At 37.3% G+C, this 14,430-nt stretch overlaps 1 protein-coding gene across 1 annotated transcript in view; it reads right to left on the minus strand.

Annotated features, from left to right (window-relative positions):
* Positions 1-14,430, minus strand: part of ADAMTS5 (ADAM metallopeptidase with thrombospondin type 1 motif 5) — a 44,501-nt gene that overhangs the window by 11,978 nt on the left and 18,093 nt on the right. The window contains exon 3 of the mRNA XM_082655531.1: positions 7,410-7,577. Within this exon, the coding sequence (XP_082511657.1) occupies positions 7,410-7,577 (168 nt within the window). The remainder of the gene's footprint in view (positions 1-7,409; positions 7,578-14,430) is intronic.

The following is a 14,430-nucleotide window of genomic DNA, read 5'->3' on the forward strand; positions in this document are numbered from 1 at the left end:
TTGGTATTTGTTGGGTCTTTGGAGTGTGTCTGTCACAAACAAGTTGGTGCTCTCAGTACATAATGATGTGGGGATTATAAAGGGATGGCGGGGGAGGTCAGTAGAAGCTGACATAGACAGTGCAAATTCAGAAGCTGAAATGTGCCTCACCTTCCCCAAAAAGCTTCCCTAAGAAATCCCTTCCCAGTGAGTTAACTCCTTCAACTTCTTCTCTTCATACAGGAGCTTACATATTGCCCATCAGTTCTGGTGTTTTTCTGTCTACTTGATTTTAAGATTTACACACTGATTATTAACAATACTAAAAATAATTGGGGCTTCCCTGGTGGCGCAGTGGTTGAGAGTCTGCCTGCCGATGCAGGGGACACGGGTTCTTTAAATGTATTAGCTTATTCAATCTTTACGAGAACACTATGAAGCAGATTCTTTCATTGTTTTATTTTGCAGATAAGGAAACTGAGGAGTATAAAGATGGATCAGTTACCCAAGGTCCCATAGCTGTTAGGGTTTTATGCTCAGAGGCCCATCCTGCCTCTGCTGAGCATGTGGATAGATTGCTTATTTTATTGCTAAAGGGCAGGCATGTGTAGGGATCCTTTAAATGGTAGCTAAAGGAAGAAACAGTTGGTCTAAAGTTTAATTCTGGCAAAACACTAAATGGCTGAGTGTTCTTGGCCAAATTAGTTAACTGCTCCCTAATTTATTTTTAAGATCTGTGGAATGTTTCTCTCCTCACTGTGACACTGGAAGGGTAAAATTAGCTCACAGAGCTATAAGGGGGGACCAGAAAAATAGAAAACAATCCTATTGGTACTATGCCCAACATATTTAACAACATTTCAGATGTATTCAAGTCATTCTTTTTATTCAACAAAAGAAAACCATGTTTAAATCCTACTTTCCACTGAGAAATGGAATATTCAGCACATTTTAAGTATACTGCAAATGTTTTTACAACTACACTCAAGTTTCTTCAAAGCGAATACCTTGAAATTTGTCAATCTGTGTTGGAGGCATTATATGAAAATGAATAAAGAGCAAAGTTCCTACTTAACTTCTGAGCCAGAACGTTTGAAGAGGTAAAGCTTCTTAAGGCAAGCCAGAAAAAGCATTAAAAATCAGTATCCAGCCAAAGAGAACTCGAGGAGAAAAACATTAAGTTAAAAGAAAAACATCAACAGCAAGTCAATAGGAAGGAATGATAGTAAAACCTCACTAAGCTTTGTTTAGAAGATAAAGTGGGATGAGGCCCTTTGGAACTCCGGGAAAAGCATTATCTTCCTTGCTACATAAAAAAGAGCCTGTGTAAACCAGGGAATGCATAGCGGATTGCTGATGGTAGAAGACTGTCAACAGATCTCTGAGGCAGCAAGAATGCTTTCCAGTTCTCCAAAAGTGCTGTTTGAAGAAACTTTTCTCTTTTTTTAAAATTTTACTGAAAAGCACAGACTGTAAGACTGGGTAACTAAATATTAGCTGGGAAGTCTTTAACATGTGTGGGTGCATGTGGCATGGGTCGACCTCGTTTCTCCCAAGCTGAAATAACTCAGCACCTCTCCATGGATATGCGGTCACTGATACCTCCTCTACCTCCCTGATGATGTATGATGTGTGAAAAGAAACATACAATGCAATTTGGAATCGGCTTATGACAAAGGAGGCTCCAAGATGTGGCCTCTCTTTATGAAGCTCAATACCAAAGTATAAGTTTTAAAAATGTATAACATATTTACTTGGCTATTAAAAAAGAGAGATATCTTAGCTCTATGGTTTTCCCTTAGAGGTCATTTGGAGATGAACTTTTCTTGCTTAAAATAAAATGATTTATTCAGATTTGCTATTCATTTATTACTTTAATGCTCTCAACATTAGGATTTGTTGCTGCATTAGTTTCTGTTAACAGTGAAATCTACAGTCTATCCATTCCATCTATGTGTTGAATTATGTCCTTTGGCAATAAAATAGGTACAGACAGTGCTACCAAAGGGAAGACTTGGGCCAAGGGACAACCATAAAAAAATCAATATAAAGCCTGATTTCAAATCTCACGATATGAAACATTTAAGATTTAAGTAATAGTGGGTTGGATATACACTTTTCATCTAAAAAATATGTACAGTTTGGGGGAGGGCTGAGAGAGGAAATTGATCAGTCTTTTAGAATCTTTTATATTGACCTCTAAAAGTGTCCAATCTATTGATGACTTTTCTTAATCTGTTTTACTTTTATTCTCAACCATATCTTCACATATTTTAAAATTTATCTTAGCCTGAAATCCTGTCTGGGCTTTGCTGCTGACATTTTGTCTGTTTATTCTGTTCCACAAAATTGCCAAGTTCTTTTTCCTTTTCTCTCCTCCTTTTTCTCTCCCTCCCTCCTTTCCTTCCTTCCTTCCTTTTGTTTTAACATTCTGCGTATATAGATGGATTGTTTCTAAAAGAAAGACAATGAAAATGTGTGCACATCACATATTTGGTTTCACCATCCATGTTAAGTTAAATGCTAAGTTAACTGTTAGGTTATAAGTAAAGTAGAAAATTTAAAAAGTAAGAGCCAGTGATCTGAGATGGATAAATAAAGGAAAGAAAGTGGTAGTCTCTCTATGGCCACAAAGTACACTTGGGGTGATGGAAGGTATGCCATGCCTCCAGGAAATGGAGCAGAAAAATCTTTGTTTTTTTATATCTGACTTCTAGCACTGTTTGTCTTTCATATTAATGATAAATGAAACATCAGATGAAGGTTGGTTGTTCTTTATTCTTCTCATTCCCCCGACCCGCCCCGTTTCTAGCACTGTAGTTATTTCTGTCTTCTCTTCCTTTTTAATACACGCACACTGAAAATAAGAATTGGCCCAAACAGGGAATCCCCTGGTGGTCCAGTTGTTAGGATTCTGCGATTCCACTGCCGGGGGCCGGGTTCGATCCCTGGTCAGGGAACTAAGATCCCGCAAGCTGCATGGTGTGGCAAAAAAACCAGAAAACGAATTGGTCCAAATATCCTTGGCCTAGGAAAAATCAATGAATATACCTAATGAAACTCATTCAAAGAAGGCTCACAACATTGCAAAGTTTCTTCTTTTAGCATCATCTCCCTGGTCTTGCAACTCTTTTCTAAGGTCTTTATTTGCATGTTTAAAAGAGTCACTGATGCATTATGGGTTCAGTGACGAATAAACTAACTTGGGCAATGACAAAGGCACAGACAGTGGTTGCTGACCAAAGTAATTCAAGGGATCTGTTTGTAGTACACTGTTTAGCAGATGTGATGCCAAGGAAATTCGATTAAAAATTCTCTGTGTTAAAGGATGAAGCATAGCTTTTTAAACATATGGGTCACTGTGGACTTAAAGAAAATGTTTTACTCACAGACCATGTTAAAGAACATATTTACTGTGAAAATAAAGAGAATACCATCATGGGCCTTGAATTTTATGAGTAGGGCCTTAAAAACTGAATGTTAAGATCTTATTACTAGCTTCACTGTCTACACTTAACAAAGGATTCAGAGAATTGGTTTTCTAATACCACTTTCTCTCCAAAGTTCTGTGTTCAGTAAGTGGCTGTAAACTTAGCTCTTTAAATATGAATTTTTCAAAGCTGTCTTTAGATTTTCCTTAGCAGCCTGTGTCTTGGGTGTTCTTGAGCTGTGTCTGCTTAGGCAGTGGTCCTTCTTATCACCTGGCACTGTGAACTGAGGGATCCAGCAGACAGGGCTATTGTTTTTGGCTTCATGGTTACTAAACATTTGAGAAAAGAAATTTAATAACTGTTTTTGCTGAACAGTTTCTCTGCCAGTGCTTACCTTTATTTTTGAGGATCATACTCCTAGCCAGCTTGCCTAGAGCTAACTTGTATAAACACTGCAGGAAGTCTGCAAGTATCTTGGCCAGGCTGAGTTGGAGGAGGTAGTCTCCATAAGACATGGCTTCTTCCTTTCTGAATCACAAATCTGCAGGCCCAGTTATTTTAGAATTGCACACTGACTTTTCAACCATAACCTAATTGCTGCATATTTCTTGTTGGAACTAAAACGGGAAACACTCAATATTAGGAAATTTAAATTTGGCAGTGGTAGAGTGCTACACATGTCTGGCTACTTATGGCTAATAATTTTAAAAACAAATGAAATGATTCAAATTTAATTGTACTCTAAGACATCATTTCTCCAGCATTGCTGGAGGTGGGAACAAGACAGATAAGCTATTACATAAATGGATTCTCTAGGTAATGTAGTCTTTAGACACCACCTAAAAATTGTATCCATTTTGTGAGACTATCTACCTAAAAACATCAATAGCTTTGCTGCCTTTTATATGAGTGTCCTAATTTAACCTTCCTAAATAACAGAAAATCACTTCTTTTCTGAGTATCAATTATTGTATCCTGCTGAAATCTTGAGGGATTTCAGCAGGATACAATAATGGGGTAAGAGGGTTTCTGACCTTCTGGAACATGGTGCCAGACCGCTGTGCTTTTACTGTTTCAGGGCTACTTTTTACAGCTCTTCTGGTTTCTCTCTTATTGTCAAATGATTTTACTTCTTTCTCTCAGCTTACCTGTCTGGCATCCCCTATGCACCCAAGTGACTAATTTTTTTTTTTTTTTTTTTTTTGCTCTAAATAGTTAGTGGCCTAGAAAATTAGAACAGAAAAATAGTAGAACTATTTCTACTACATATGAATGAATGGGCTCTGCTTGCAAATGTGAGTAGCTCCCTACGAGTAAATTGAAAAGGTTTGATGATATGATATCAGCTTAGTCTTCGAACAAAGATGTATTCTGTTTGCGTTTTTGTTTGTTTTTCCATCATCTTGGGCTTTGACTGTCCCCTTGGTTCTCTCCTAAGATCTGGAGTTGAAATGTCAGAACTGCCACCATCTGAAAATCCTGTTGATTAGCTCCTATTGTCATACTTTGGCTTTAACTGACTTAAGTCAGCTTTTGGTTGCAATCTAAACGTTATTAAAGTATTTAAATTCAAGTGTAAATGACAGTGCTACAGAGTGTATTGTAGCTTCAGTTCTGCGTCTGTTTTGAAACGAATGTAATTGAACTTTGCCACTGTGTCACAGCTGCAGTGCCTTTCTTAGATTCTCATCATTCTGAAATTTCTTTATTCACTATATGCTACTGATAAAATTGAAGTTTTTGGTGGGATGGGGCAGTTAAAACACAAGACTGCCTAACCAACACATTCAAAAGTGAGAGAGCCTAGGCATGATGAAAGGAATGAATGAATGAATATATTATGAGAATTTCCTGTCCGACAAATGTTGGTAACTGAATTTATTTATTTATTTAACATATAAATGGGGAATTCAGATGTGATTTCCTCAGTGCAAATGAATAAGACCTATTTCTAGCAAAAGTATGGTTTTGGCTGTTATCTACCATGAGATCCTTTGGAGTAGACACAGAAAGATGTATAAAATTTGTTGTAAAATTTAAAAAAATCTGAGTGTAGATTCTTTTAAATACAGAAATAATGTTTAAAAAATGAAAACAATACTGGGAGCGTCTTTACTGCATGGAAAGTAAAATCATGAATTCCACAAACATGAAATAAATGAATCATTCCAGAAATATGGCAATAGGAACAAAATTCTGCACAGCATTATAATTAGCTGACCTAATACTTACACAAGGAAAAAAAAGTTGGTTCAATTTTAGCCATAAGTATTTGCTGCCTTAGCAACTAAATCTGTTCATTTAGTGATTCAAAGTTTAGCTCAACCTTTTGGAATGAGTAATGTGTGATTTTGAAATGAAATATTAATGTTATTCCATTTTTAGGAAACTTGAAGAAAAACAGTAGAAGTAATACTAAGAGTGGAAACTAAGATTCCACCCAAGAGGAACGTTATTAGATATGGACTTGATCAATGTAGGTAGGCAGGTAATTAGGTAAGCATTCACTCCAGGACTCTATCAGCATTTAATCAGCATTTTAAACTGGGCTAACTAAACAGAAAATTACCACTTTATATTAGTCTAGGAAAAACCTAATACATTGATTCTTGATATTGTTTCTGAATCATCAAGATATTAGGCCATCATTTCAACTAACAAAGAACATTTATTTTGTATTAAGGGAAATTTTAAAGCAAGATGGGTGTGGATTGTTTTCAGGAATAGTAAATGTAAGTAGCTGAGAGTAACTAAAGCATTACCAGTTCACCATTAACATAGCAAAAATGAGTTTATGAACATTTTGGCTACAAGATAGCAAAGAACTGTGTAGTGGAATTTCTTTTTGTCTGAAAAAAACTGAATTTATTAATTGTTGTGTAATTATGTAGCCAAAGCTCAAGATGGCCAACTCACTATGAAGTTACAAAAATTTCAAGCCATAAACTTTGTGGAACAAGGAAAAACAGCTATTGCAGATTCTGTTTATCTAACTTTGAACCATACATCATGAGATAAATTTGTGAACAATTATCATGATCAAGAATTTCTGTCACATTCACTTCAACCACCAGTTTTAGAAAGAGACATGTTTTAAGAGAAAAAAAAAAAAGGAATGAGAAGATGTCCATTTCTGTAATATGAGAAACTTGAACTCTGTGGTCTCTGAAGATCTCTTCCAACTCTACCTCATCTCTTCTCCTGTGTTTCTAATATTTTAAGGTAACAAGGAATGCTAGGAAATTAGCAACAGCTTGTTTCAAAGATTACTTAAGGGTCAGAATTTATTATTTCTAAAACTGTGACTTCCTTAGTATTTTTATATAATTTACAGCACTAATCCTAGATTTGCAGAACTTAATAAAATGTGCTGTGCTCTTGAACTGTACTTAGGGGATAAAGCCAAGGATTTTCTTTTGAAATTCTTAAACTGTTTTCTCACCATTCAGATTGATTTTTCTATTCCTGTTCTGCAGTTTTCACTCCACTTTCAGGAAAACAGGCTGTCAGGATGAAACCAAACTTTTTAGTGAATGCAAATCTAAAGAGCTTCCATTTTTGGTTTTATGTCGCCATAAAGAGAATCTGACAGAACTGTCACCTACATTTTAACCACGCCCCTATAATAAGGATGTAACAAATAATTCTGAGAGTCATATTAATAGCAGGGAAGCAAGATTATCTGCCAATGTTCTCACAGTAAGCTAGTGGTGAAAGAGGGAATAAAAGCCAGGCTTTCAGGGCACTGGCTAGGCATTCTGTGTGGTCTCCCACATTGCTTCTCTTTGAACTTTGTAATTCAAAAGCAAAAATACCATTGCCATAATGCCACTGAGGACGTTGGCATTACACACAAACAGACAGTCCCCTTGTTCCTTTTTCTGACACTTTCTAAGCAACCACTGTCTTAGAGGGTAAGGTGAACATCACGAGGACATAATGAAGTACAACTTGCAATAATTCCAAGTTTTGTTTCTGAGCCTATGGAACTATACATACCATGGCCATCATCCAGGAATTCTGTGATGGTGGCTGAGGTGCATTTGGACCAGGGCTTGGATGCATCAATGCTGGTTAGGATGGAAGACATTAAGCGCTTATCTTCTGTGGAACCGAAATTTTCTTCACAGAATTTGGAATCGTCATGAGAGAGGCCAAGTAGATGTCCTAAGGGACAGAACAAATGAAGTGCAAATAATGAGTGATTTTTGTATTTCTACTTTTCTGTGGCAATTATACTAGCACTTGACTTTTTTCCTCCCAATTGTATATGAGTTTATTTTAACTGCCTTTTCACACAGAGACTGGACCCCCAGGTAAATTAAAGCTGCATGTAGTCAGAGTGGTCACTTCTGGTGAATATTTAGAGGAAAACTGAAAAATTACACTAGAGTAGATGCTCCTATAATCCATCTGGATCACACATGCTCAAGGATATGTAGAAACAGGCCTTATTTAGAATCTAGAATTTGCAAGGCAACTGTGGGATTATGTCATAGCCCTCACTACATATTATTTTGAATGCTTGTCTAATTTTCCATCTTCTCTGACAAACTATAAGCCGCAGGAGATCAGAGAGCATCCCCCAGCCTACCCCCGCCATCCACTGTTGAAAAAAATCTGTATTTAACTCAATGTTCTGCAAGTTACAAACACTTAATAGATGGTATTTGAATGTCAGTGACTTCTATTTTCTTGACCAAGTAAATAGGTAGCCATAAAAGAGATGACTAGAGGAGAAAAAAAAAAAAGATTTCAAGTAAATTTCTGTTTCCATGCATATGTAAGCTTGCTTCACTCCCATTTCTTTTAGTTATTTAGTGAGTTGTGAAGGTATACTAGTCCCACAAGTAAATGGTATATTTTGAAGATATACTCACTTACACTTAAGAAATGTCTAAAGCACCAAGATGCCCATTACAGAGTGGTAGCACTTGGAGAGAAAGAAAATACTGAGAAGGTAAGTGATTGTCCACAACTACTCAGGTGGTGCTTGTGCTTAAGTCTACCAAACACGCTCTGTGCAATCCCACACTGCCTTTCCCATTCTATCAAGCTAGGTATTATTTCACAGAGTACAGACCCCATTCTTATAATCTGACTAAATTTTTTTGATTACATAAGATTAATTTTCACATAGTCTAAAGGTATAATGCATTCTCCAATAAATTTAAAATATTGTTGAAAAAAATCCAGGACAACAGTTTGGAGAGACTCTAAAAAGGTAGACAAGTCATCCTAGTAGTGTTTTCTGCAAAGCTTTATAGAATCATACACAAACCACCAAAAAAGAATGTGGAAAATACCACAGAAAAGTGATTACTGCATTCTCCTTGGGTTCCTAAATGCCAATGGCAGGAACTTTGTCCATTCTGCCAAGAAAAAGTCCAGTGAGCAACAGTAAAACCCAACAGAGATGAAATTTTTTATGCCAAACTACTGCTGGCCAACTTGTTAAATCACTAACACCTCATAACAAAATTGTCCACTGAGCAGCTGGTTGATGTTGTGGTTGAAGTTAAGTGGCCAGGGCTCGGTGACCTTCTAAGGCTCCACATTTTGATGCTATTTATGCAGTTATGTACTTCAGTAGCATTTACTAGGCTAGTCAGTTCTCTGTGGGAAACCCTTTCACCACCACTCACTTTCTATTTGGTCAGGAGCATAAATGCCCATCATAGTATGTAAAATATCTTCCAAGTAACATGCAAAAGAAGACTGGAAGCATCTCGTCCAATTTTGGGGTGGTATGTTGAGTTTTTCACCGCACTCACAGAAGAATAGAACCTTTCATTCATGTCCTATTCAAAACTGCTAGAAGTTACTTAGTACATCAAACACTGTTGAGAATGTAGAATGTTTATCAGCTAACACTGTGGCATTAGTGTGGAAGCTTCATACTTGAGTTTTTTCCCCCCTGGCATAGAAGAGGAAGGGAAAGTGGCCTAAGGGGACCTCTATAATATGAATCCAGGTTTTCTACTTTAAAAAATGTGACCTTTGCACTCGATTTCATAAGATATTTATATTTATTTAATGGAGTAATAGTCTTTTCCTCCAAATGTATCTAAATAAATAGCACTTTTTATATGCCTTTGTATTACTGCGTCAAGAGCTATTCCCTTCATTTGGAGGCTAAATTTTAGATTTCCGATTTAAATACAAGCCAGGTGGTAAACACCAAATTCGCTTTGAGGGACCTGGGAGAGTACCTCCATTTTTTCTTTTATACAGAATGGTGAAGCCTATAATGTTAAATATCAATCATCTAAGCAAAGCAATTTATTTTAAGATATTTTGGTCTCTTTTAATGAATATTTTGGCATGCTCTCTGGCCCCTAAATTGCTAATTTATCAATGTAATTTACTTGTTGCTGAAGATACATACAAGAAATGCTTAGACGGCCATCAGAAAAGATTGCCATTCTGGGCATGAACACACCTCAGTTCCACTTTAGCAAGAGCTGAGACGAGATGTGAATTTTGTAAGATCTCCAAGAGTCAGTCAGAAAGGGACTGCCTGAGGGTCAGTTGAGAGAGACAGACTCCTTGGAGGGAGGATGAAAGTTCTGTTTTCCATGAAGAAAGCTTGTCAGCTGGCTGGGAGAGGTATGCTCTCCCAAGGACAAAGAGAGTCATGGGCAATGTGAGGAACGTTTAGGCACCCAAAGAAACAGGCAGCCAGTGCCACAGGAGCTGGAACCAGGGCACAGCAAGAGAGACCCATGTGATTTCCCTTCAGGAGCTGAAGAGGAATTGAAATGGAAGAACAATGTGAGTGATGTCTGGAAGCTCTTCTGGAGAGACGTGACAGGCATACTAAAGGCTGTGAGCGGCCAAAGAAATGGCATTTTCAAATGCGATTCCCCCAATCATTAAGCTAGGACACCTAATGTCAGTCTGAAATCTGCCAATATCTTTGAACCCTGAAATGACAAGTTACATATAAAAGCATATGCTATTTTCAAGGGACACTTACATTAGAGATCACACATTATGATATTCAAAGCTTAACAGAGAGAATTCTGGAACCTAGGAAATTTCAAATGTAATGTCATGGCTGACAACAACACGTTTTAAGGAAATGCTGTGAAGAGCTTAATCAGAATTGATCACGATGTCACTGATTGCCTAGGAGTGACTTTTCCAGTGATAGACTGTTCCTAAATCATCCACAGAAATGTTTAAAGATTAGAGATTAAGGATTTCTCCCACAAGCAGCCTTGGGCAGGATTAGTGCAGCTGAGATTTAAACACCTGTGCCACAGAGAATAAAACAATGTTGGAGAAAATATTGACAACTCCTAAAATAATGTATTGTTTTTTAATCAAAATGTATTTTATGATGAGTTTTTAGAGCAATGCAGACCAGAGTTAGTTGAGGGGTGAGGTCTTGGAGGAGTCAGGGCAAGGGGTTCCAGAAAGCCACAGAGAAAGGCGATTCTTTCCCTTGAAAGACAGAGGAGATACTTCTTTCTCTAGTCCAGGTATAGGAAAAGAGGAAGATTCAAGTCAATTTGGAAAAGGTAAAGCAAGAGATCTGAGGAAGTTCAACCAAGCTACCTTAGTAAAATAGGATGTGAAAAATCCTAGTGAGAGGACAGGGCTGATATGGATTAAGGACCACAATTCAAGGTCTGGGTTGAAAGCAGAGGTCCCAAAGACTCACTGCAAGGAAGCATTAGCATTTGTATTTGGAACCATTTGTAAACAGTAGACGTGCAAAAGATTGAAGAGCAGTTTGTTGGCCTTAATGAAGTTAGGCAATCTTATTTACAATAATTCTTGACTCCTGTTATTGGAAGCCATTTCTCGCCTAAAATCCCGACAGAATTAAGGACTAAACACAGTTATGTAGTGGGTGAGTTTGTTAATGGCATCTGTATATTCACACACTAATTTTTTTTTTTTTAAGTATTACAGAAGTCACAGTAAAATTTAGAGAGTAATGCAGGGGTCCAATTCAGTATTTTCCCAAGTGATGCAGCCTCCAGAATTGTGTGTTGCTGTTTGAAATCATTAGTAAAACTCAAGGTGTAAATTAAACGGGCTTCTGTATAAAATACTGACCTATTATTTTTTTAAAAAAATTTTTTAACATCTTTATTGGAGCATAATTGCTTTACAATGGTGTGTTAGTTTCTGCTTTATAACAAAGTGAATCAGCTATACATATACACATATATTAATAGATATTAAATCATGTCATAAATACAACAGTCCTGTTGAGTGCCCGTCACACAAAATAACCTCAGGAAGGAGTTTATTTGAATTATGCTAAGGAAATGGGTTTCATGGTAAATTACATTAAAGCAAAGTCTGTAGGGTAGGAGTCTGAGTTTAGTGTTAGCTCAGAAATAGCAAACAATTAGTCTCCTGATAATTTTTCTAGGACAGTAATCGTCTTTTAAAATTGGTAAATGGGTGACATTTCATTAAATAAATTTCATCTTGGACATTCACAATGTAGATTTAAAAAGCATCTTGTCTCCTTAAATTCACAAGTGAATCTGGTGTTCTACATCTGAGATAATGGACACCCGGGTAAAGACACATTACTTTAAAGGAAAATGTTGGTTCAGCTTCTTATCCAACTCAGTTATTACCGTACAACTAGGGATGACTTATAACATTAACCTCAGGAGGGAAATTGGGTTGTTTTTCTAAACTTTGGTCTGTAAATTAAACAGAATTTCAAGCTCTTGTCTCCTGACCCCAAACTGACCAATAGACAAGGAGACACAGCACCACATCTTTAAAAAATGTCACAAGAAGCTCTGTCATGTGTTTACTTAAGAAAGCACTGCTCAGATGAAGCATCTGTCTCTTAATGACGTGATGTTTTTATTTTTACTTAATTTTCCAGTTAAGATTATTGAGATGCAGGAAGGTCTTGCCAGAGGTTGAAAAGAGAGTCAAAAGCTCACACGGGATCAGAATCTAGACTCCTTGGTGAAGGAAACCAGGAGCTCCAATAATTGGATCCTACGTGTCTATTCAAACGCAAATCCTTATGTAGCAGTGATAAAACTTTTAAAACTTCCATTTCAAAACATTAAACATAAACGCTAAACGTTATATCAATGATGTAATTTAGAAGGAAGAAAACAAATTTTTTCACCTTATAAATAGCTGTGTCAATAACCTTTTGAATCAAATTCAGGATTATCTCCTTCAAAAGGAACACTAGTAAACCATTATAGGATAGTGTCCAAATCTTGGGCTCTATAGCCAGATGAACTGGGTTCAAATTTTCCCCGAGCAGTATACTAGTTGTTGACCTTAGACAGGTTTTGAAACTTCTCTGTGTATCAGCGTCCCCTCTTGGGTGACTCATTAATAGTACGTACCTCATGGGATTTTGTGAGGCTTAAAGGATATAAAAGATGCAAAGTGCTTAGAATACGTGCTTGACAAACATAAATACCCAGTGATAGTTAGTTAACTTCATTGTTCTCACTAATATCTTGGTTTTGTTATAACTTTACTTATGGGTATTCTAGTCTTTGATAAATTTTGATATTACTAGACACTCTTGATTTGTGAGAGAAGGCAAAATTTTCTATTCATAAAGGAAAAATCACTCATTAAGTGTGTGATATATTTTATGCCACCTTCAACTTGTTGGCTTTCCACACACATGACAGACAATCTACAGGCCTCCCCTAGAGAAATACGAATTGGGATTTGATTTAAAAACAAACCAACTGATACTAAACGCTAAATCTTTCAATGCTGCCTCCGGACATGGAGCAAAGACCTATTCCCACCTTTCATCTGGGGGCCAAGAAAGACACAGTGTGGCATTGCTCCAAACTGGACAGAAAAAAACGCTCAGTTCATGTTGATTAAAGCTATGGGTTTGAGGGTAAATACCAAATTTAAACCTAGCTTCCTGTTACCTCACATCTCACAGTCAGTCCTGACATCTGATTCTGTGCACTTGGCTTTGGTGTATGGTGTTTCCAGGGCCTCTGCAGCTTTTCAAAACATGGGCTCGTTTAATCTAATCATCGGTGGGAGCAGAGTCACGTGCAGATCAACATAACCAGAGAACCGCAGAGAATCACTCCAACTGCAGCAAAACATGTGCAGCCATACTGTTGTGTCTCGACCACTTCCTAAGCCTCCAGCTGAATATTTGGCCCTGACACTTTGCCTGATTTTAGCTTAGGAAGCATTTTGGAGACTTTCATGGTGGAGAGATTCACTTAGCACATTTTATAATTAACTACTCTAAGGTTAAGCTTCGACCTGTTTGCAAATTATGGATTTCATTAGTCTAAATAAAATCAGATTGCTCCCCCTAGCACATTAGAAGCTGGCCTAACATCAGTAAAATTATTATGTTGGGAGAGCCATGTGTACAGCAGGTGAAATCTTTATTATTGAAAGCTGATAATAAAAGTTCGACAAGTTAAAAATATAAACTCCAAATGTAAACTTACATTCACTTGAAACTTGCTACAGTTCACATTTGGATTGTAAAAATTCTTACCTCCACCCAAGGTCCAGGGATGGGGGACTGCGTTCTTGATAGTTTCAAACAACTTTCTTAAACGTCCTAACAATTTACACAGTGTTGACGTGCCCCTAACATAGCAAGATGGCAGGCAATTTGTTACTGTCTAGGCAGGGTCTAGACGCATCAAACTCTATTTTCCAGAAGCCTGTATTGACATCAGTTGACTATGCATCTCCAGAATCTAGCTCTTTTTTTGGAAAGAACTAGCAGGAAAAGAGAAGTGCTCCCGTTTACACGTGGCACGTGAAGAGTCACTTTTCAGAACTGTTCATTTAAGTCACTTCATTATGACTTTAACATCATGGATAGAAAACGTACAAGATAAGGACTTCAGGCTTGCCTCTGTTTATTGACATTTTACATAATTCTCAATGTAGGGGCATTTTTTTTTTTTTTTTTTTTGCGGTACGCGGGCCTCTCACTGTTGTGGCCTCTCCCGTTGCCAAGCACAGGCTCCGGACGCGCAGGCTCATCGGCCATGGCTCACGGGCCCAG

Source organism: Grampus griseus (assembly GCF_964374135.1).
Source record: "Grampus griseus genome assembly, chromosome: 5".
In the NCBI taxonomy this organism is placed as follows: Eukaryota; Metazoa; Chordata; class Mammalia; order Artiodactyla; family Delphinidae; genus Grampus; species Grampus griseus.